The 23,391-nt window shown below is 40.4% G+C and overlaps 1 protein-coding gene, 1 non-coding gene and 1 pseudogene across 2 annotated transcripts; all 3 read left to right on the top strand.

Moving 5' to 3' along the window:
- The first annotated feature begins 501 nt into the window (after positions 1-501).
- HSPA9 (heat shock protein family A (Hsp70) member 9) lies at positions 502-19,864 on the top strand. The gene is made up of 17 exons (XM_063086212.1): positions 502-708; positions 2,263-2,321; positions 2,553-2,640; positions 6,477-6,658; positions 7,639-7,763; positions 8,351-8,424; positions 8,512-8,618; positions 9,110-9,272; positions 9,889-9,981; positions 13,967-14,176; positions 15,385-15,612; positions 16,601-16,705; positions 17,342-17,459; positions 17,856-17,950; positions 18,330-18,422; positions 18,608-18,748; positions 19,090-19,864. Exons 1-17 carry the CDS (start codon positions 628-630, stop codon positions 19,165-19,167), a joined length of 2,040 nt encoding a protein of 679 aa, XP_062942282.1. The 5' UTR covers positions 502-627; the 3' UTR covers positions 19,168-19,864.
- Positions 4,437-4,642, top strand: LOC134371262 (small nucleolar RNA U3; annotated as a pseudogene).
- LOC134371366 (small nucleolar RNA SNORD63) lies at positions 14,664-14,738 on the top strand. Its single transcript, XR_010022794.1, has one exon. It is a non-coding gene; the product is annotated as a small nucleolar RNA SNORD63 (small nucleolar RNA).
- Positions 19,865-23,391: the final 3,527 nt, after the last annotated feature.

Here is a 23,391-nt window from a genome sequence, read left to right as displayed (position 1 = left end):
CCACGCGCGCGGCGGACTATGCACGCGCCAGGCTCGCTCTGGCACCCGTTAGACCCAAATTCTCAAACGCTCATACCGCGCTCGTACAGAGCCAATGAGCACTGTAGTTAGTTCCCACCCACGTTTTCCGCCACTCCCTACGAACACGCACTCCAGGCCCTAGCCGGATGCCAGTTGCGCAGGTGCAACAGGCTCCTCCTCCCGCGCAACTGACGCAAGGAGACTGCAATCAGTTCTCAATTTATCCCGTGTGACCTTGAGTCTTTCCTTCCTGCGAGAACCGGGGCTGTCTGAAGTGCTGCCTTTATATCCCTCTTTCTTCGGTTGACTCTCATAGAGCCGAGAGCCACCGCATCTGAAATGGGAGATCAGGCTTTTTTCAACCATCGCATTGCCGCGGACATTATCGGTACTCCCTCACTCCGGGAGCCGCAATCAGATATTCTCTAGTCAGGCGGCACGGGCGGCGCCTCAGCGGAAGAGCGGGCCTCTCGGTCGCAGTGACCAACCTCCGCCCCCCACCCCACGTGGTTGGAGGGTTCCAGAAGCGCTGTCGCCACGGTACCGTGCGGCTCACGGTCGCTCAAGCTCTTGATTGCTGCGTTATACTCCGTCGGTGTATCCGCCATGATAAGCGCCAGCCGAGTCGCGGCAGCCCGTCTCGTGGGCACCGCAGCCTCCCGGGCTCCCACGGCCGTCCGCCACCAGGTAAGGAACTGCTGGGCCTTCCCTGAGGGGCTCACGGCCTCGCGGCAGGCCGCGCCCTTTGGGGTCAGAATTTTCTAGGTGAGATCATGATGGAAAGAAGGTAGGTAATGGGCCTTCCGTAATTAGTGATGCTGGTTCAAGTCCTTGTTCAGCGTTTTGCCTCCGTGCCTTGGGCCCCGCTGAGTCACATCCCTCGCGATTTGGAGTTTCATCTCACGAATTATCAGGTAGTGGTCCTGGCAGTCCGTTCTGTGGCTGGTCGGACAGGTTTGGCCTTGGGGGCGAAGGATGCGGTGTCTTGGGAGGGAGCCGCTATTCAAGGTTTTATTTTCGCCCGAGAGCTGAAGGACGAGTGCTCTTCTCTGTAAAATACAGAGTGTGGAAGGACTCTTTTGGTACGATGAAGTAAAGGAAGGGAAGCACCTAAACAGTAAATCGAAAATCCAACTCCGATTTTCTTGCTTAGGAACGTTTTGTCAAAATCTTTGGTGTAAAATTGTATGCGTTTGTTACTTCAGAAAAAAAAATAAGCAGATGAGGGGGAAAGGGCATGAAGTGGTTGTTTGTTGTCATCTAAAAAAAAAGTCAAAAACAATTGCTAGGCCCGGCCCGTGGCTCACTTGGGAGAGTGTGGTGCTGATAACACCAAGGCCACGGGTTCGGATCCCTATATAAGGATAGTTTGTTAGCTCACTTGGGAGAGTGTAATGCTGACAACACTATGTCAAGGGTTAAGATCCCCTTACTGGTCATCTTTTTAAAAAAATAAATAAACTAACTAAAAGCATACATCTTTGTACAATAGGAGTCCTCACATGTGGGCTTTAAGGAAGGCTTGGAAATAGCTTGACGTTATACTGTAACTAAGATCTTTTACCCTGATGGAAGACCACTACTTGAATTTTTTATTTGTTTATTTTTAATGATTCCACAAGATTAGTAACCACACTTGGCAGCCTTAAACCAGTTGGGTCAGGAGGAGTGTATCTGAGTAACTTAAATCTGTGCTTGCATTATGCATGTATTTAGGCAGAGGTGTACTGCTGACAGTGAAATGAGTAGAATCTGAGTAGTGTCGGTAGTTCTCAACCAGCAGCAGTTTTGCCCCCAGGGGACATCTGGCAATGTCTAGAAATATTTTAGGTTATCATAACAACCGGGGTGCTTCCTGGCTTCTAGTGAGTAGAAGCCGAGTATCCTACTAAACGTCCTATAATCAAGCCCCCCAAAACAAAGATTTGGCTCAAAATTAATAGTGTCAATGTTGAGAAACCCTATTGTAACATAATTCAGAACAATTTTATGTTTGCTTATTTTTATTTTATTTGGAAATTTTCTACTATATTTATTAAATGCTTTCTGTTTTAGTACCATAATTCCTTTTTTATACTAAGCACTCATTCATCCCACTATACTTCATACATGGTGGCTACTCAGTAGAAGGAAAGTGTTATACTTTCATGTGTTCCTCTGAAGAATAATTGGAATATGTTCAAGTTGTCTTATGTAGTTCATAGCTGCTGCAATTTTTTTTTTTTTCTTTTTTCTGTTTAGGATGGCTGGAATGGCTTTAGTCATGAGGCTTTTAGAATTGTTTCAAGGCGGGATTATGCGTAAGTGTGACTTTTCCTTTGAGAGTATACTTATTAAGCCCCAGATCAGTGGTTTCTACATTTGTGATTAACTATTCCTTTATGTGATTACCGTTTGTATTTATTTATAGATTATGTAATGTGCCCCTGTCAATTCCCATTTGAATACTGTCATATATTTTCTCCTTTGGTCATTTTGGAGACTGCTGTTAAGATAACAATAATCATCACATTGTTTTAAATGTACTACAGATCAGAAGCAATCAAGGGAGCAGTTGTTGGAATCGATTTGGGTACTACCAACTCCTGTGTGGCAGTTATGGAAGGTAAACAAGCAAAGGTGAGCATGATTTGAAGCTCTGGGTCACTTAGAGGTAGCTGGTACCCAATCCAGAATTCTGTGGCCTTTGGCTTAGATAAAGGATTCTGAGACCTGATTTACATTTTAAAAGCTGCTTTTGGTTTTTTCAGACTTGCAAGGTTAACCTTTGTGGTATTGATAATTGAATGGGTTTTACTTCTAAGATAGAATATTAATATGTCTTTCTCATGTACAGGTAAGGCTACTAACTTATCATTAAAAGGAATTGGAACGGTTCGCACTGTTGATTACTCCTTGTATTCGTTTCTGTTGCTTATAACAAAATACCTGGAACTGGGTAATTTATAAAGAAACAATATTTATTGATTACAGTTACAAAGGCTAGGAAGTCCAAAGTCCAGGGAATGCATCTGGTGAGGGTCTTGTTTGGTAGTGGCTTTACAGCAATGCAGGGGTCTCACATGGCAGAAAATAGTGGGACAGAGAGAAGGAGACTCACGGTGTTCTCCTTTTAAAGCCTTCCTAACCTCGCCCCTGACCACCATTATTATTATGGCATGATCCTACAATCTAATCACCTCTTCAAGGCCCCACCTTTCAATTACCATAATAACATTTCCTACCCTCAACAGTTATAGTGAGAATTAAACTTCTAATATATGAACTTTGGGGGACAAAATTCAATCAATCCACAGCATTCTGCCCCTGGCCCCCAAAGTTCATGTTCTTCTCAAAGGTAAATATGTTCATTCCATCCCCAGAGTCTTAATTTGTTTCAACTCAAAAGTCCAAAGTTCAAAGTCCTGTCTGTGAAATCAAAACAAGTTATCTCCTTCCAAGATACAATGGTGGGACAAGCACAGGGTACTTATTCCTGACCAAAAAGGGAAAATAGGCCAAAAGAAGGGAATAGGTCCCAAACAAGTCCGAAACCCAGCAGGACAGGCATTAAATCTTGAAGTTGGTGAATCATGTACTTTGACTCAGTGTTAGGCATTCTGTGCACACTGGTGCAGGGGTTGGGTCCCCAACTCCTCAGGCAGCTCCATTCCTATGGCTTTCCTGGTCTGAGGTCATGTTTCAGCAGGCTGGCGTTGCACACTGGTAGCTTCACAATTTTGAGGTCTCCATAGTGGTCCTGCTCCGACGGCTCCACTAGGCGTGGTGCTGTTGGGGTTTTTCTGCTGCAACTCCAACCCCGCACTTCCACTCAGTATTGCTCTAGTGAAGGCTGTCTGTGGTGACTCCATCCCTGCCACATCTCTCCCTGGGTCCCCAGGCTTTTCCATACATTCTTTGAAATAGGGGTGGAGGTTTCCAAGCCTCCACAACTCTGGCATTCTGTGAGCCTACAGACTTAAAACGGCAACGCCGCCTGGGTTTCTGGCTTGAATTTTCCAAAACTGCGGATCCAACCACACCTGGAGCCAGTTTAGCAATGGCTGGAGCAGCTGAAACAGCCAGCGTGCTAGCAGCGAGCCCGAGGAGGGTGCTTCAGGCTTGCTCCCAGAGACCATTCTGTCTCCGTAGGCCTCTGGGCCTGTATTGGAAGGGTTGGCCCCAGAGGCTTCTGCAATGCCTTCAGGGCCTTTTTCTCCTTCTCTTGATAATCCCTTTCTTTTGTACTAATCTTAGCAAACGGTTGCTGAGCTGAACCATTTGTATTTTTCTCCTGAAAATGCTCTCTGCTTCTCTACCACATGGCCAGGTTGCAAATTTTCCAAACCTTTACACTCTGCTTTCCTCTTAAATCTGGCTTTGTATAATGCCTTTGCTGCCATAACTCAGTGTAGGCTGTTAGAAGTAGCCGTGCGAAGACTATGCTTTCAGGGATCATTTCTATAGTTCGTTACTAGTGAATGTGTAGAGCACCAAAAACCACGAGGAGGAGGTGTAGTGTTCTCTCTGGAGCATAATGCTGGTTCTTGGTGTTGTTTTATCGCAACTGCCATTTACGATTGATGATCGTCCCTGCTTTTCTATTAGAAGAGTAAGGTGGAAAGAACACAGGCTGAGTGGTTTAGGGAAAAAAAAAAGTAGCCGTGCAGCTTCCTGAATGTATTGCTGCTTAGAAATTTCTTCCACCACAGGGCCAGCCTGTGGCTCACTTGGGAGAGTATGGTGCTGATAACACCAAGGCCATGGGTTCGGATCCCTATATAGGGATGGTCGGTTAGCTCACTTGGGAGAGCGTGGTGCTGACAACACCACATCAAGGGTTAAGATCCCCTACTGGTTATCTTTTAGGGAAAAAAAAAGAAAGGAAAGAAAGAAAAGAAATTTCTTTCACCAAATACTTTGGTTCATAACTCCTAAGTTCCAACTTCCACAAAGTTCGAGGGCATGGACAAAATGCAGCCAAATTCCTTGCCAGTTCATAGCAAGAGTGATTTTTACCCCAGTTTCTAAGAAATCTCTCTTTATTTCTGTTCGAGACCTCCTTAGAATGGTCTTTGTAGTCCTTATTTTCATAAGCATTCTGGTCACAACCACTTAACTAGTCTAAAACTTTTCCTGGTTTTTCTTGTCTTCTAAACTTTCACCAGCATCTAGGCTTTTTCTAGCCTATTCCTTGAAATTCCTCTAGGCTTTCCTCAACACCTAGTTCAAAGCTGTTTCAACATTTTCAAGTAATTGTTATAAGCAACACCCACTCCTGGAACCAATTATCTATATTAGTCTGTTTCTGTTGCTTATAACAAAATACCTGGAACTAGGTAATTTATAAGAAAATGAAATTTATTGCTTATAGTTTCAGAGGCTGGGAAGCCCGAAGTCCAGGGAACACGTCTGGTGAGGGTCTTTTTGGTGTTGGCTTTACAGCAATGCGGGTGTCTCACATGACAGAAAATGGTGGACCAGAAACTCTTCCAATTGCTTTCCTTTTAAAGCCCTCCTAACCACACCCCTGATCACCATTATTTATCCAGTCACTACAGCATGATCCTCCAATTTAATCACCTCTTCAAAGCTCCACTTTTCTATTACCATAATAGGCTTTCCTGCCCTTAACATTTACAGTGGGAGTTAAGCTTCTCATATGTAAATTCTGGGGGACAAAGTTCAATCAATGTACAGCTCGTGTAATCAAAACCCTGCTTTTTTTTTTTTTTTTTTTTTTTTTTTTGTGGCAGCTGGCTGGTTCTGAACCCTTGACCTTGCTTATATCAGCACCACACTCTACTGAGTGAGCTAACCTGTCAGCCCCATTTTTCTTGTCATCTGCACTAAGGTTGGAGGTACAGGAACAGGGAAGTGGAGCTCCACATCCTAAGTAAAGTATGTTTTAAGGAGCTCCCGTTTGGCACCAAGAGAAGATGCTTTCTTCCCTCGGCCCTAGCCTATGGTACTTGGCGTAATTTTCTATATGCCTGAAATTTGTAGCCACCACAAAAAAAAATTTAGAAGTATGTTTAATTTGGGGCCGGCTAGAGTTGGTTAGAGTGCGGTGTTGTAACAGGTGTTACAACATCCCTGTACAAGGTGTTCAGATCCCTGTACTGCCAAAAGAAAAAAGAAAAAAATAAATATATGTAATCATCCATATGAAAGGAAAGATTACCTTGTCCCAACACTGAGTATGAAGACCTGATCTAGTCTTTGTCCGGTTTGTGTTTAGTTATAAGTAGTTTCAAAGTAGTAGAAGACTAGAGATATCAAGGTATCTTAAATATCTACCGTCTTCAGTAGTAGGTATTTACTGTATCAGCTTTCACAGCAGTAAAGCATGCTCATTAGTACCGTTCTTAGATATTTGGTGATTTGGCCCGTTTTGTGTCTTAAACAATTGCTGCAGAGATACCACTAACATTAGACTAGAACCTTATTCCCTGTCTTAATTTTGGGAATTTTAGGTGCTGGAGAATGCTGAAGGTGCCAGAACCACCCCTTCAGTTGTTGCCTTTACAGCAGATGGTGAGCGACTTGTTGGCATGCCAGCCAAGCGACAAGCTGTCACCAACCCAAACAATACATTCTATGCCACCAAACGTCTCATTGGCCGACGATATGATGACCCTGAGGTACAGAAAGACATGTGAGTAATAGCAAAAGCACAGTTGTTTGCAAAGGCCACACAGAAGAGTATTGCATAACGTTGATCGGGATTACTGGAGCACCTTACTTTAGTGACTTTACATATTGTAAATCCATGGGAGAGATCCATGCCCCTGCCAAAAGGGTAACTCCTTTAAGAAATTCTTTTTCACCTTCACAAATTAGGTCTTTGCTATGTATTGATGTAATATATGAAGATCTGTGAGGCATTCCCGTAAATTGGTATTAGACACATGAGGCAGATAGTTACATAGGTTTTATATTATGTATATATAACCAACACCTTGTTTTTTCTTTTCAAAGTAAAAATACTAGAAGCCTAAGTAGTTTCCTGTGTAAATCTTATTTTTAAACAGCTTTATTGAGCTCCGAATAGAATATAAATTCCCTATGAATGGATTCATATATATGTGGACTTTTGTGGCTGGCTTCTTTCACTTAGCATAATTTTCAAGGTTCATACATGTTGTAGCATCTATCAATATTTTATTCCTTTTTATGGCCATACATTCTGCTGTGTGGATATATACCACATTTTGTTTATCAGTTTGTCAGTTGATGGACATTTGGGTTGTTTCCACTTTTTGGTGATTATGAATAATGCTGCCATTTTTGTGTAGACATATGTTGTCATGTCTCTTGTGTGGATACCTAGTAATGGGATTGCTCAGTCATAACAGTTATGATGTTTCATCTTCAAGTGGAGCTGTCAGTCTGTTTTTCAAAGAGGCTGCAAAAATCTTTTGCTTAATGGGAAGTAAAGAATGTTCAGGTTTCATCAGGATGGTGTTTTTACATGGTAATGCTTGCTTTCTAAAATTTTTCATTAAATTTCTGAAATTGTCATTTGCTGTCCATGGGTCTCTTGGGGTGGAGTATGGACATTTATGGTATATAGTAACCTTGTTGTGGTAGGTTGCACTGGCCACTTTTCTCTAATATAATTTTTGTGTCTTTCAGTAAAAATGTTCCCTTTAAAATTGTCCGTGCCTCCAATGGTGATGCCTGGGTTGAGGCTCATGGAAAACTTTATTCCCCAAGTCAGATCGGAGCATTTGTGTTGATGAAGATGAAAGAGACTGCAGGTGAGTAAATGTAGTTCACATCTGGGAAGGTTCAGGGTGTGCTGCATGATTTCTCTGTGATAACTGGCTCCGTACCCCAGTGTCCCACAGTTGAGTCTATTTTGTACAGAAAACCTGTTAATGGCAAAACTTTACTTTTCATACGTTTACTGCAGATTGAATTTACTTTCAAGGTTTACTAATGGTGGCTGGCTTGTGTTTATTTCCCCAGTAAGGGGCATTGTTCTGTATTAAAAGCTAGAGGACTACACGTTAAGCTTTTGCCCCTGCTAAGTAAAACAACATCCCATTTGAAGAAACCAGTGGCTGTTTTAAGTGTAAAAGTCATTGTAGCTTGGTGAACTTTCACTAAAATGTTAAAGGTGAGATCTTTGGTTTTCAGCTAGTATCTTTAATTGGAGTGTTTTCTTACAAGGTCTCTACATGTTGTCACTTGCCCAAAAACTGATGAGTTTTGTTTGTGGCTACAAAAGAGGATCACACAAATTGTTAGGCTACATTAATAATTCTCTTGCCTGTTGTATATGACAAAATCCCATGATTGAATTTCATTCTTTCATTTTTTTTTTTTTTTTTTTTTTTTCCAGAAAATTACTTGGGACACACAGCAAAAAATGCTGTGATCACAGTCCCAGCTTATTTCAATGACTCACAGAGACAGGTGAGGTGAATTAGCGTTCTTATTCACAAAAAGTAATGGTAGCTGAGACACAAGGGTGGAAAAATGCTTTTTCTTTGTTTTCTCTAGGCCACTAAGGATGCTGGCCAGATATCTGGACTCAATGTGCTTCGGGTGATTAATGAACCCACAGCTGCTGCTCTGGCCTATGGTCTGGATAAATCAGAAGACAAAATGTAAGTTTGTGCAGTAAATTCCACCTGTATGTATGAGACTAAAGTTAGGGAGCTATGAGTCTGATCCTAGATCATCTCTTGATTTCTTAGTGTTTGAGCCTTGTCCTTGGACTAAAAATGCCTTTACTTTATACAAGGCTGTATGGTCTCTGTTTTTCATTTGTTTGAAGACCGTTTCTTCGTTTATTTACTTTTGGGTTGTGTTAATTTTTCTTTGCCTTGATAGGCGTGTTGGCAAGTATTATTCATCCAAAACTGTGATTGAATACTGTCAGTTTTATTGCTTTTAAAAATTGAGTTTTGTTTCAGCTCTGTGTGTGCATTGTACATTACCTCTTAAAGCCACGTGTTAACCAATGTATCACTTAGGCAGTTATCAGATTTCATAATTATTCTTCAGGAAATAGCTAAATTTATTTTCATTTAGTTATTGAGATTTATACATTTGTGACAGATTTTGTTCCTTAAAACTTTCTCTCCTTTCTTTCTAGCATTGCTGTGTATGATTTAGGTGGTGGAACTTTTGATATTTCTATCCTGGAAATTCAGAAAGGAGTATTTGAGGTGAAATCCACCAATGGGGACACTTTCTTAGGTGGTGAAGACTTTGATCAGGCCTTGCTACGACACATTGTGAAGGAGTTCAAGAGAGAGGTTAGTTATCATTGTGGTTAATATGTAGACACTGGATATTGAGAATTTCTGTTCTTTTTTTTATTTTTATTTTTGTGTTTGGTGGCTGGCCAGTACAGGGATCCACACCCCTGACGTTGGTGTTATCAACACCATGCTCTAACCAAGTGAGCTAACCAGCCAGCCCTGGATATTGAGGATTTCTTTGTTCAGATTGCTCTTTGCTTCATTTACAATCTTTTTTGCCCTTAAGGGAGCACTGAAATAATTGCATTTTGTGTTAATAGGTGTACTGAACTATTCTGGTTATTGCAGCTTCAGATTGGGAACAAATAAGGGACATAAGTTTATGGCACTCAGTATATACTACTGGGAGAGGAATATGGGTAACTCCTTTTTGAACTAGAATCCTAGGGCTGGAAAGAACTGAACATCAGTTCAGCCCCCTGATTCCAGGCACAGATACCGTTTTCAGAAGAGGCTACTTTTTCTCTACATATTTTTAAGAGTAATAAAAAGTAATTCATGTTTGCTCAAAAAGGTATGGCTCCATTTTGTGTTGTTCCATGTTTCTACTATGATTTAAGTAGTATTCGTCATCTCACTAATGCTAGTATTGTGTGTTTTAACTTTGTAGACAGGGGTTGATTTGACCAAAGACAACATGGCACTTCAAAGGGTGCGGGAAGCTGCTGAGAAGGCTAAATGTGAACTCTCCTCATCTGTGCAGGTGAGACATGGAAAAGTCCCAGCAGTCTTGAATATTTTCAGCCTGAGTTTATTTGAATAGAATATTCTAATTGGCCTAATGTCAGTTCAGTCTTTTTACAGTTTTCTGGTTGGCAGACCCTTTGCCATGAGCAAAGGAGCAGTATGAGCTTTAGTTTGTTTTAATGGATGAGCTGAAATTTTAACCACCCAAATGAGAGGTTATGTATACTGGAGCCAGATATTAAGATCTGAATCATAGTTGATGCAGTTGTTTGCCTTTAAGTTAAAGACGTGGATTTAAAAATCTAGTCTAGCATTGTGCAAAATTAGAATTACCAGCCTGGAAAAACTGCTGTCTTCACTTAACTGAACACATCTCTCCCTGTGAATTGTGGGAGTCTCTATCTCTCATTTAATAATTCGTTCCTTTGTTTGTTTTTGGCGGCTGGCCGGTACAGGGATCAAACCCTGGACCTTGGTGTTATCAGTACCGTGCCATAATCAACTGAGCTAACCAGCCAACTCATTTAATAATTTGGATGGCCAGTCTAGAAAATGAGCTGTGAAACCTTGCTGATGTCTACACCTGTGCACAGATTCTCTCTAAGAGCATCAGATTTGCTCGGCTTCTGTGAGAGGTGAAGCCTCACTTTCCCTTAACTACCAAGAATAGAATTGTAGAAACCATATTAAATCTGAGTTGGAGACCCACAAAGATGGAAGATAGCAGATCTATTTCTGGGTTCTTAAGTGACAGCAGGAAGAGCAGAGCTGTGACTTCTCAAAATTTTTTTCCTAAGCAATAGGCTTTATCCATCTTTATTTATGTATGTATGTTTGTTTTGGTGGTTGGCCGGAACAGGGATCCAAACCCTTGACCATGGTGCTTGATGTTATCAGCACCAGCTCTAACCAAGTGAGCTAGCTGGCCAGCCTAGACTTTGTTTTTATAGCAGTTTTAGGTTCACAGAGATATTGAACGGAGAGAACAGATAGTTGCCTCACATCACCACCACCCCCATATAGTTTATACTATTATTAACTTGTTACATTAGTGTGGTACATTTGTTACAATTATGAACCGATATTGAAGTTGTTATTAACTCAGTTTTACTTTAGGGTTTCTTCTTTGTGTTGTGCAGTTTTATGGGTTTTGCCAGATACATGCCATGTATTTGCTATTACAGCATCATACAAAATTATGAGTACTTGTTAGTTTGATCACCCGCAGGGAAGTGGTATTTACAGAAATTGTCAATGTGTTGATAAAGTGGTTGCTACTAATTAGCCTGCATTTCAACCTGAGTTTTGTTTTTGTCTTTTTTTAAGTGGCTGTGAAGAGTAGACAAAGTTGTACACACACATCCTTGCTGCTCATGATGTTACTTTGTTCCTGCTATAATATGGAGTAGCAGAACTTTGCAGCATGATGATTAGGGTTGGAGTTGAAATGTGTGGTACTGCCAGAAGATAATTTGTAATGCTTTAAAGGGATTTGACACTTTTTTGTGGGGGTGATACATTGGAAGATGTTGGCTGGCTTTAATTAGTGTGGTATCCCATTAATAGTTATTTAGATTGTTTTCCACTATTTAGTTTTATAGCAAGATGTATTGAGCATTCTTGTACATTCAGGTTTGTGTAAGTGATTGTAAATCTGTAGGATAAATTCCTAGAAGCATTTATTACTCTCATGTAGTTTATAGTGTGGTTGGGCAGATGGACATTAATTAGAACATTATATTTTTTGTTGGTTTGCTTTTTTTTTTTTTTGTGGCTGGCCAGTACGGGGTTCTGAACCCATGACCTTTGTGTTATAAAGCTGCACTCTAACCAACTCAGCTAACTGGCCAGCCCAGAACATTGTATTAATAAATGTCAAACCAGAAGAGATATAAAGTAGAAGAGTGACGATTCTGCAAGCAGGCTGCTGGGGTTCAAGTCCCTGTTCATCACTGCTTAGCTGTTGATGTTTCTTATCTACAAAATGAGGATATTAGTAGTATTTTCTCCCTGGTTGTGAGGATTACCGAATTAATACATATAGTAGGCTCAGGATAATGTGTAGTAAACATCGGGTATTCTAAAATGTAAGTTATCGTTAATGTAACAGGTGATAAAAAGGCAGAATTACATTTATAATTTTAAAAAGTAACCTGACAGAGTGTTCAGGATAACAAGGATAGCTCCTGATAGATGACTTAACCAGGAGAAGATAAGGGGCAGTATGTATTAGGCTCGGGTGAAGACCTGAGAAAGGCCAGTGTGGCTAAAGTGCAGATGCAGAGAGGGGGTGGCCATCATGGAAGGTGAAGCTAGAGGCTTTATTTTTTTTTTTTTTAAAGGTGACCGGTAAGGGGATCTTAACCCTTGACTTGCTGTTGTCAGCACCATGCTCTCCCAAGTGAGTGAACTGGCCATCCCTATATAGGGATCTGAACCCGTGGCCTTGGTGTTATCAGCACCACACTCTCCCAAGTGAGCCACGGGCCGGCCTGAAGCTTAGAGGCTTTATACATTTGGGGTTTGGAGTCTATCCCGAGATAATTGAGTACAAACTCCAGAAGAGTTTTAAGTTGGTGGTAGTATGTGGTCTTATTTTGATGGCTGGGGGGGAGTGGAGAATTGTTTGGTAGCATCCTGTGGCAGAGGGCAGTGGATGTGGGAAGATGTGGGGAGGCTATTGTAACACCAGGCGGTTTGTAAACACCAGCAGACTGCTTGCAGAACCATCACTCTTCTACTTTACATCACTTCTGGTTTGACATTGTCTGGGCTGGCCGATTAGCTAAGTTGGTTAGAGTGCAACGTTATAACACAAAGGTCATGAGTTCGGATCCCGGTACCGGTCAGCCACAAAGGAAGTACTTGAACTAGAGCTGGGGAGCGAGAGATAACCTGGCTGGATTTCAGTGGCACAGAACTTTGTGGTGGCTGTAGAGGTTTGAGAGTTGGTAGTCCTGGAGTTTTTCAGATTGGCATTACTTTTAGCATTTAGAGGTGTGCTAATAACCGCAGCTACATGTGGGTATTTTAATTAAAATTAAATAAACTTTAAAATTTTGTTCCTTAGTTGCACTGGTCTTATTTCAAGTGCTCAGTAGCCGTATGTGAGTGGTTACTGAATTCGACAGGATAAAGAACATTTTCATTGTCACAGAAACTTCCACTGGACAGCATTGGCTTATATAATTAAATTCTGTTCTCTGATTTGGTTTATTAACATCTTGCAAAAAAGAAAGAAATTGTCAGTGGTATTCTTTAAAGCAAAGTCCACTACCTATTTCTACAGATGGTGTGTTAACTCATTATTTATTTAGTATTTAAATGTTTAGAGTGCTTTCTCCTAAAGAAAGATAGTTAAGGACTCACTCCTCTCGATTAATATTTACACTGTGCTGGCCTCTTTGCTGGCCGTCAGCAAATTCTGTGATGAATTTTGCTAGTCTAAATATTCCAAGTTACACATTATAAGATCCTGTGCCTTACTAGGGTTTGGAATTTATTAAATACTGGCGGTTAACATTGTGCAACTATCAGGTGCTCTCCACAGATGTGATTGCATGCAGGTCAGTCCTCTTTAATAAGAGCATTTCTGTAGCTTTCTTAACCACTTACAAGCTTCCTAGAACATAAAAAGCCTGGGGTGATGGCATGTTATTTGGTTCAGAGCGTACCTTTGACATTTTTCTTCATGTACATGAGATATTTTGAAAACTTGGTGAAAGAAAACATTATTCGTATTTGTTTTTTCTTCCTTTTTTGGCAGCCAGCCGTTACCAGAATCCGAGCCCATGGCCTTGGGGTTATAAGGCTGCTCTCTAACCAGTTGTGCTAACTGGTCCATCCTTTAATGTGATTCTTAATGAAAGTAGGTCTGACCCTCACTGTGGCTTTCCAAGTCTTTCTGTCCTAGGATATGGTCTTATTTTAACTGAGGTAATAAAGAAACTTAACTACCATTGACCTTCCCATTGATGTACAATTAAACATATCCTTTGCAGACCGACATCAACTTACCATATCTTACAATGGATACTTCTGGACCCAAGCATTTGAATATGAAGCTGACCCGGGCTCAATTTGAGGGCATTGTCACTGATCTAATCAGGAGGACTATGGCTCCATGCCAAAAGGCTATGCAAGATGCAGAAGTCAGCAAGAGTGACATAGGAGAAGTGATTCTTGTTGGTGGCATGACTAGGATGCCCAAGGTATGGACCCATGGAGTACTTGTCATGGGAGGAGGAGAGGGCCAGCACATAATATATTCTGGGGACTGGTGGCTTATGTTGTATATGGACATGAATATGTGGTCCATTCTGCTAGGGTGACCTGAAAGAGGGATGGGATTGTGTTCTCAATGAAGTGTTTACAGCTTTTTTTTTTTTTTTTTTTTTAATTAAAAGGTACTTAAAAAACAATTAGGTAGAGAATGTCTTTTGGGACAATATCAAGGGAGGATTTCTTTTTTATTTATTTATTTATTTTTTTCTTAAAATGACCGGTAAGGTGATCTTAACCCTTGACTTGGTGTTGTCAACACCATACTCTCCAAAGTGAGCCACAGGCCAGCCCTAAGGGAGGATTTATAACTCAGTCTTGTAGAATTTTCACAAATGAAAGTTTGAAGTCAGAGATAGCTTAAAACTTTGCAGCGTAGTGCCTGGGGTTTCTTTTGCATCTCTTCAACAAAGATTTGTGCAGTGATGCATTTTATTCATCAACACATCATTCTGAAAGCACAAATGTGTGGAAAACTAATGACTGAGCACAGACCTGTTGAAGATGCAATTCTTCCTTGGCTGCCTGAGTAGAATTACCTTGGGCCTGAGTTAGTGACTTATTTTCTTCATTTTTCCATTGGAATATGTGGGCTTAGGAAAATGCATACAGAAGAAACCTGAGGGAGAGGAAAAAAAGGCTCTGGGCCGGGAGGATATCTTGATGTTAACAGATTATCCTAGATGTCATTCAGATAGCACTTTTTCTTGGCCTTAATATAATAAACAGGAGGAAAGAACATGCCCCACATCAGTACCAGTGTTATTACGGCTTCCTTTAAATTGGTTTTTAGTTGATAACGCAGCAGAGGACTTGGACTACACAATTTCGAAGTCCCCTTACTTTCCACCTTGTGTTTCAAGTGATTTAATATGTTGTGTGGGAAACCAGAAATAAAACTTACACGAATTCTTCCCAAATTTAAAAGGGCCATGAATGAGGTACTGCCATGAATAAAGTATGTGAGTATTATCAGATCATTAACAAGAACTCAACTATGAAGTAGTAGTTTGAGTAAACATTCTTGGATCTGAATCAACCTGTCTTGAGACTTGCTTAGGACATACATGTGCTCTTTCCCATTCTAAGGCAGTTGCTCTGAGTGTTGGGTGACAGGTTCTTTATCTTTGATGCTCAGGTTCAGCAGACTGTGCAGGATCTTTTTGGTCGAGCCCCAAGTAAAGCTGTCAATCCTGATGAGGCTGTGGCCATTGGAGCTGCCATTCAGGGAGGCGTGTTGGCTGGTGATGTCACAGATGTGCTACTCTTGGATGTCACTCCTCTGTCTTTGGGTATTGAGACTCTGGGAGGTGTCTTTACCAAACTTATTAACCGGAACACTACTATTCCAACCAAGAAGAGCCAGGTAAGAGCCATCTTTCCCTACCTTGTCACTGAGGTATTTAGATTCTGTGAGGGATGTGATTGCAGTCCCTTATGTGAGCTTTTTCTAGAAAACTTGACTCTGTTTTGCAGTCCAGAGTAGTTGACTGTGGGTGGTGAGACTCATCTTCAGTTTTTTTTTTTTTTTTTCCTGGGAAAGTTCTTACGTGTTAGCTGGCAGTGATGATTGTAGGGAGGGTTTCAATAGTCTCTCCTTCACAGGATTAACATGATTTGCTGAAAGGAGTCTCAGTTGTTTGGGAGAGAATTCCATGTAGTGTTCTGTTACCAAAGACAGTAAAAAGAATAGCCTGGCCAAGACTTGGGGAGTGTGCTTGTTTTATGAGTTGAATGATGGTATAATAGGGGTACTGAGATACCAAGCAGGGCTATTTGGACAGGCTTGGTCTTGGATTAAGAATTATTTCCTGGCTTTCCTAATCTTAACATTTTTCTGAAAAACTATGGCTTTTGCTGTATTTGTTAACACATCATTCTGAAGAAAGGTGTGGTGACTTCCTGTGACTGAGAACATGATACATCTCTTGTTTCTGATCCGAGTTTCCCCAGACCAGCGTGTTTCAACTTTTAACTCCTTCTCTTGAGGCTGCCTGTGCTAATGCTGTATTTTTGTACAGTGCATTTGCTTAGTTGAGACAGTAGCTATTATATATGCTCTTTTGCTGTATTAATCCTACTCCTGTTCCCTGTAAAGACATAGCCTTTGTTCTGAACATAGGACCCTTCCAATGTTGAGATGTGAATTTCTTTCTCTGGCTTGCCTATTGTCTGTATAAGTGGAGTAGTTTTCTTTCTTTTCTTCTCTTTTTTTTTGGTGGCTGGCCAGTATGGGGATCAAACCCTGAAATCTAGGTGTTATCATCATCAGTCTCTAACCAACTGAGCTAACTGGCAGCCCAGGGGAGTAGTTTAATTGGTTGGCAAACCCAGGAAGTTTTCTTCCTCCCTAGGTGTTTTCTACTGCTGCTGATGGTCAGACTCAAGTGGAGATTAAAGTGTGTCAGGGTGAGAGAGAGATGGCTGGAGACAACAAACTTCTTGGACAGTTTACTTTGGTAGGTATTGTTAATCCTGAATATTGCTCAGTCTCTTCAGTGTGAAGTTAGACAATATTCTAACCCGTAAAAACGTTGCTACAAACTACTAACATACAAACGCGTACTATGTTATCTTGAGAAGGTATGCAAATGAATTCTGCAAGTGGATCCCACTGCTTTAGTTTTTACCTGAAAGCCTTGCTTGCTCTTGTGCCTTAGGAACTTCATCAAGAAGTTTATAAATATAAGAAGCAGGGAAATGTTCAGAATCAATCATTTCTCCTGATTACTCATTTAAAAGACGTTTGATATTGTTGGTTTCTGAGCAGCACTGCTTATTGATACTTGGTGAGATGGACAATAGTGGGGAGGTTGGCTCTCATTCAGTATGTCCTGCATACCAGGTACATATAGCCATTTATGGATATTTGCTACATAGCTAATCTTCACAGGTATAAGCCCTGTTGATTTCAGGAAGTGATAAACCTACTACCCTCATTTGTGTTTTTGTACATTAAGTCAAGGTATTCATTGTTCCTCCCAGAAACTAGCTGACTTCTTTACCAGAAGACCATATAGATTTGAACATAATAGCACTGGAACCCCTCCCTCTGTGAGAGGAGCTTACTCTTGATATTTGCTTATTTATTTTAGATTGGAATTCCCCCAGCCCCTCGTGGAGTCCCTCAGATTGAAGTTACATTTGATATTGATGCCAATGGGATTGTACATGTTTCTGCCAAAGATAAGGGCACAGGACGTGAGCAGCAGAGTAAGTCCTCTTATTTTTCAGACTGTAAGAGGGAGATAAGGGACGCTGTTGGAAAATAGACCTTCTTGTTGTGCTGCATGTCTTTTTTCCCCCAGCCTCGGGGGAGGATGATGAGTCCTTTTTGCCCCTTTTCTTCTCAGTTATCAGATTGATTTTGACAAGTGTAGTATTTATTCCCCAAAAAACAGGCAAGCAGTGAGGCTGAAGTTTCAGCAGGCAGGCCAGCCAGTTGGACTTTAGGTTTCCTTTTCCTTCTTAAAGGAAAATAGGGTATTCCTCTTTGTAATTTGCATCAAGATTGACTACTGTGAGCTGGTGTATTTTTTTTCTTAATAGAGGAAGAAGAAGCATATAATTTTACTTGGGAACTAATGAGATGCCTTCTTTTTATTACAGTTGTAATCCAGTCTTCTGGTGGATTAAGCAAAGATGATATTGAAAATATGGTTAAAAATGCGGAGAAGTATGCTGAGGAAGACAGGCGAAAGAAGGTGATCACTTTTTGCCTTTCTTCTGAGCTTCTTAATCTTAGTAAAGCTGGGACATGAAAGTGGGAGTTTGGACATGTCATTGCTCTTATATTTCTCTTCCTCAATCTATTCTTTCTTCCCCTTTGCTCATAACTTAGGTGTGGAATGCCTTTCTTATTCTCACTCTTTCCCTGTCAAAATTCTCATGTTACAAAATACAGCTCAAATCACTCTTAAAGCTGTCCTAGACTACCTCAAACCACAGTGATTTCTCTCTCATTTTCTATTTTATTCTGTAACTGTACGCAGCAGATAGTTTAGTTTTGCTCACTGTGGACATTCAGCAAACTATGGTTGATTGGAAAATCTTCCTTTATGTTAAACTTCTAATTTCTCCCAGGAACGAGTTGAAGCAGTTAATATGGCCGAAGGAATCATTCATGACACAGAAACCAAAATGGAAGAATTCAAGGACCAATTGCCTGCTGATGAGGTAAGTTCTGTTTTAAAATAACTCGAAGTTGGAGGCATTATCATCAGTGTCATTAAAATTCATTTTTTGTGGGTTTTGATAGGGATTTAATTTTTAATTGTTTTTGAATATTAACCGCCACATGTTATGGGACAGGAAACCTAGAAAAGTGAGGGTTTTTTTTCCTTTTTCTCTTTTTTTCTAAGTGTAACAAGCTAAAAGAAGAGATTTCCAAAATGAGGGAGCTCTTGGCTAGAAAAGACAGCGAAACAGGAGAAAACATTAGGCAAGCAGCATCCTCCCTTCAGCAGGCATCACTGAAGCTCTTCGAAATGGCATACAAAAAGGTAAAGGAACTGATGGAATGGTGTTTTGGTCCTAATTTGACCTTGATCTGACTGCTCTTGATTACTATCACTGGTGGTTTCCTCCATTGCCATTTATGGAATTGAGAAGTGAGTGTTGAGAAGTGAGTTGGAAATATCCTCTTGCCCTTTTGACTCTACTTTGGGAGTGGGGGTAGGGTCAAGTGAAGGATTCACAGAAACCACCAAATAGTGTACAAGGGGGGGAGAGAGACTGGAATAGAGACACAGAATGGGATGTGGCTCCTTCATTTTTGCATTCAGCAGAGAGCAGCATAGCCCTGACATTAAATCTGAGTGGCTCTCAAATATTTTCTTAACAGATGGCATCTGAGCGAGAAGGCTCTGGAAGTTCTGGCACTGGGGAACAAAAGGAAGATCAAAAGGAGGAGAAACAGTAATAGTAAATTTTGGAGCCAAAAGGACACATACTATGAAGCTTGGGAGTGAAGGAATTTCCTGAGCAGAAATGGGCAAACTTCAGTCTCTTTACTGTGTTTTTGCAGTATTCTATATAATTTCCTTAATATGTAAACTTAGTGTCTGTTAGTTAATGGTCATTTAATGAGTGATAATTCCCCAACAGTAGAAAGTTGACAATGTTCTGTCCCTAGCCTGTCATCATTTTTCAGCTGCATGTAAAAGGGTGGTAGGACAATTTATTGATCATTATAAAGACTTAACATTGTTTTGTGCTTAAGTGGCCATATTTTTAAGGGGTGAAACCATCTCACACACAACAATGAAGGTGGTCAGTCACACCTCGAATGAGACCATATAGGGATGAGATCCTTTTAGTTAGGTAACTGCTGTACTCTGGCTTGTGTGTACATGGGGTCCTTCCATTGAGGCCTTGAAAGGCGAACCAGCTGTGCCATGTTTATAGGTGGGGCAAGGAAGCCAGATCAGTGGAAAACTAAGCTAGCTATTTATGTTAGGTACAGCTTGTAAAACAAGGTAGTAATGAGGCTCCCTAACTTTCCTAAGGCATACTTTTATAGCTACCTTCTGGCCTGTGTCTGTCACCTACATCCTTGATGATTGTTCTTTTTGATCCATTATGGATTTTTTTAAAAATAAATATGAAAAGCATCTTGATCTCGTTTGTGAGTGGTAAGACTCTTAAGATTTGACTTTAGGAATATGAGGACCTCTGCTTCCCATACATCCCAAGGGGGGAAAATATAGCTAACACTGGCTAAAAATGCAAACAAATTGAAGATGTGGAAGGGGTGGTATAATGAAATGATAAGTAGTATTAGCATAGGCAAATCTATTAGGAGCATGTGTGTGTGTTCCCCTGCCCGGTAGCCCTATCTTAAATTTGGAATTGAAACAGTCTACAGATAAACCAGGACTATTTTCAGGTTGCTTTCCAGCTATAAGTAGCAAAAAAAAATACAACCAGAATTGGCTTACGTTAGAGAAACTCATATTTTGTAATAAGTTCTATGGTATGACTTCAATGGCTTAAAAATAACAGGAACCCAGATTCTTTCCCTATTTCTGCTCTTCTATTCTCAGTGTATTGGCTTGTCCCATATTTTCTGATGTAGTTCCAATAATCACATGCTGACAATTTAGGAAGCACAAAGGTGACTGCTTTTCTCTTGTATTTCATTCAGTGTAAAGAATTACTTCCAAAAGTCCCCAAGCAGACTTCCCTTCGTGTTTCATGAATTATTGTCATATGTCATGCCTAAAGGAGTCTGTTACCAAGAAGATGGCCTTAGACTATCAGACATAATGCCTACTCTTAGGTTTTGTAATGATACCTAGAAACAAAATTCGTACATTTTAAAAAATCAATATAAAAAATCAGTTTAACGCTCTAGTGTGAAGGAAGTGATTGAGACAATAATTACATTCCTGGAAAATGCAATGTTCGTTACCACCCATGTAAAAGATTCTTGGGATTCATGTGAAAAATAAATTTTAGGCCCAAGTTTCAGACACATAAACACTTGATGGGAACATTTAGGGATGTTTAGTAATTTCATTATGAAGGATTGTTCTGTGGTGTGCTGGAAAATATTTAGCATTTCTGGTTGGCCCTTGCTGAACTGTCTCCTTGAGTTTTAAAAAAAAAAAAAAAAAAAAAAAGCCCTCCAGGATTTCCAAAGTACCTCAGTTGGGAACTACTGGTTTATATTAGTCAAGATTCTTCCTTCGGATCAGGGAAAGGAGCCAGGCATCCCCTGAACTTATGGGTTCTATTAGAAAGGAGGGAGAAGAGCTGCTTGGGTAGGTACCCATATCTGCTTTCTCAAGCTGCTCCATGGGTAGGAGTGAACGCACTGTATTTCAGGTACCTACCAAGAAAGCTGATAGTGCAAAATAGTCTTGAAAGGTATATTAGGATTCCCCAGAGATACAGAACCAATAGGCATATATATCTAGGATGAGATTTACTGTAAGGAATTGGCTCACACAGTAATGGAGGCTGAGAAGTCCCACAATCTGCTACCTAAGCTGGAGACCCAGGAAAGTCAGTGGTGTAAAATTCCAGTCACCAGGAACACTAGTGGTGGTAAGTCGCAGTACAAGGTTAGGAAAAGATGGATGTCTCAGCTTAAGCAGGCAGAGAGAATTTCAAACTGGTTTTTTGTTTGTTTGTTTCTTTTTCTATTTGGATCCTTAACTGATTAGATGATGCCTACCAACTTAAAAGAGTAATCTGCTTTACTCAAATTCATTGCTAATTTCTGGAGGCAGACCCAAATATACTTAAACAGTTATCTGGCTACTTACAGCTCAACAAACTGATAAAATTATCACACAAGGCAAAAAAAAATGTTTTGGTTTTATTCTTCAGTAGAGTCTCCCTTTTGTGGTTGATGATAAGTGCTTGATTAGGTCCCAAAAGTAACTTCTGATTTCCCTCTTACTCCAACCTCCATTTCTTAAATGGTCTTTCCTGTTTCAAAGTAAATGTGCTGCTATGGTTGCTCAAACCCAAGAAATCCTACAGTCAGTAAATCTTAGCAACTTTGAAAGTACATCTAGAATCACCATCTCCACTACTCTTAGTATAAATTACCACTTGGATTATTCCAAGTTTTAATTGTTCTTCCCACTTAACACCCTTGCTTGATCTTTTACCACAGCAGTCAGATTGTCACTCCTGCTCAGCGCTCATCCCAAGGCCTACAGGCTTCATGTGATCTGGCCCCTAGCCCCTTATTAACTCTTTTCCCCCTTTCTCCCAATTTCATCTTTTGGCCTTTGCCCTTGGTTCAACAGTCTTCCACCTCCCCTATATTTCTACTTAGCTCACCCCTCACTTTTTTCATAGGATTATGAAATGTAAAATAGTAGCCCCCTTCTTAAGTCCCTGTCATTTCCAAATTTTACCTTACTCTTTTTTTCCACAGCATTTGTTATCACTTAATTTGTCCTTCTCCAACTAAAATATAAGCTCCAATGGGCCAGAAACTATTCATTGCTATTTCCCAGCACCTAGAATAATGCCTACTACATAAAAAACTCAATTTTTTTGTTAGATCTCCTATGGTTCAAAAATCTGGGTGGTTTGGTTTCTCCATTTTACAGATTAAAGTCCCTTGTTTTTTAAGATTGTGTATGAATTATACTCTCATCTGTCAGAGTACTGGGGGCAATTTACTAAACCCAAAAACTAAGTTAATTGATAAGTTCTAAATTAGAAAAAGAATCCGAAGAGAAATTGAGAGGGCTGGCCAGTTAGCTCAGTGTGGTGCTGATATCAAAGTCAAGGGTTTGATCCTGCACTAGCTGGCCAGCTGCCAAAAAAATAAATAAAATTGATAAGACTAAAAATGTGGCCGGAGGTTTTCCTGAGCCAGCAAAGGGAAGTGGAGTGACCAGAATAAATCACAATCCTATCTTTTATTTTTACTTTTTTGGCAGCTGGCCATTAACAGGGATTGAACCCTGGACCATGGTGTTATCAGCAGCACACTCTAAGCAACTGAGCTAACCAGCCAGCCCACCTCAATTCTGTTTCTTTTATACTTCCTAGGTATGGAGTCCAGTTCCACTGCAGACTTACTCTGTGTGATCTTGAAAAAAGTTACGCTGGTATTTTATTCAGATTGTTTTTCTTCAACTTTGTGAAACTTTCAAAACTATTTTTAGAAAAGCTGTAAGAATAGCATAATATATATATATATATACATACACACTTTAAGTGCAGATTCACCAATTAACATTTTGCCATGGTTGCACACTCATGAATGCACATGAACTCTTTCTCTGTGTTATGGAGAGTCCAAATGGGTGAACTTCAGGCAGTACATAAGACAGTGATTATAAAATGCAAGACAGTATTATTTTCTAGGCAAATAGTCCATTTGAGTAAACTTATTTCTGGAATGTTTCAAAATAATCCAAGGGAAGGTGGGAAAAAGTAAAAAGGAGATAAGTTTCACTGGTTTCTTGACAGTCTGTGACCTAAAAAGTGTTAAGAATTAGATTTTCTACATGGGAAATCAATCTACCTTACTAACCTAACTGGCTTAAATTCAAGTTGTGTTCTCCTAGTCCCTGTACCCCCCTCACCATTTGTCATCCCCTCAATCCTGTCTATGCATTTCTTAAGCATCCTTGGTCTACCCACCTCTATGAAGCCTTCCCCACTCAGCCCA

The sequence above is a fragment of the Cynocephalus volans genome, chromosome 2 (assembly GCF_027409185.1).
Source record: "Cynocephalus volans isolate mCynVol1 chromosome 2, mCynVol1.pri, whole genome shotgun sequence".
NCBI lineage: Eukaryota > Metazoa > Chordata > Mammalia > Dermoptera > Cynocephalidae > Cynocephalus > Cynocephalus volans.
This window is presented reverse-complemented; position numbering and strand designations above follow the sequence as displayed.

What these genes read in the sequence shown, in the direction of transcription:
- HSPA9 (XM_063086212.1), top strand. Translation starts at nt 628, where the DNA reads ATGATAAGCGCCAGCCGAGTCGCGGCAGCCCGTCTCGTGGGCACCGCA. An exon ending in GAAGATGAAAGAGACTGCAG is followed by an intron (nt 7,764 to 8,350) that starts GTGAGTAAATGT and finishes TTTTTTTTCCAG; the next exon opens with AAAATTACTTGGGACACACA. An exon ending in TTCCAACCAAGAAGAGCCAG is followed by an intron (nt 15,613 to 16,600) that starts GTAAGAGCCATC and finishes CTTCCTCCCTAG; the next exon opens with GTGTTTTCTACTGCTGCTGA.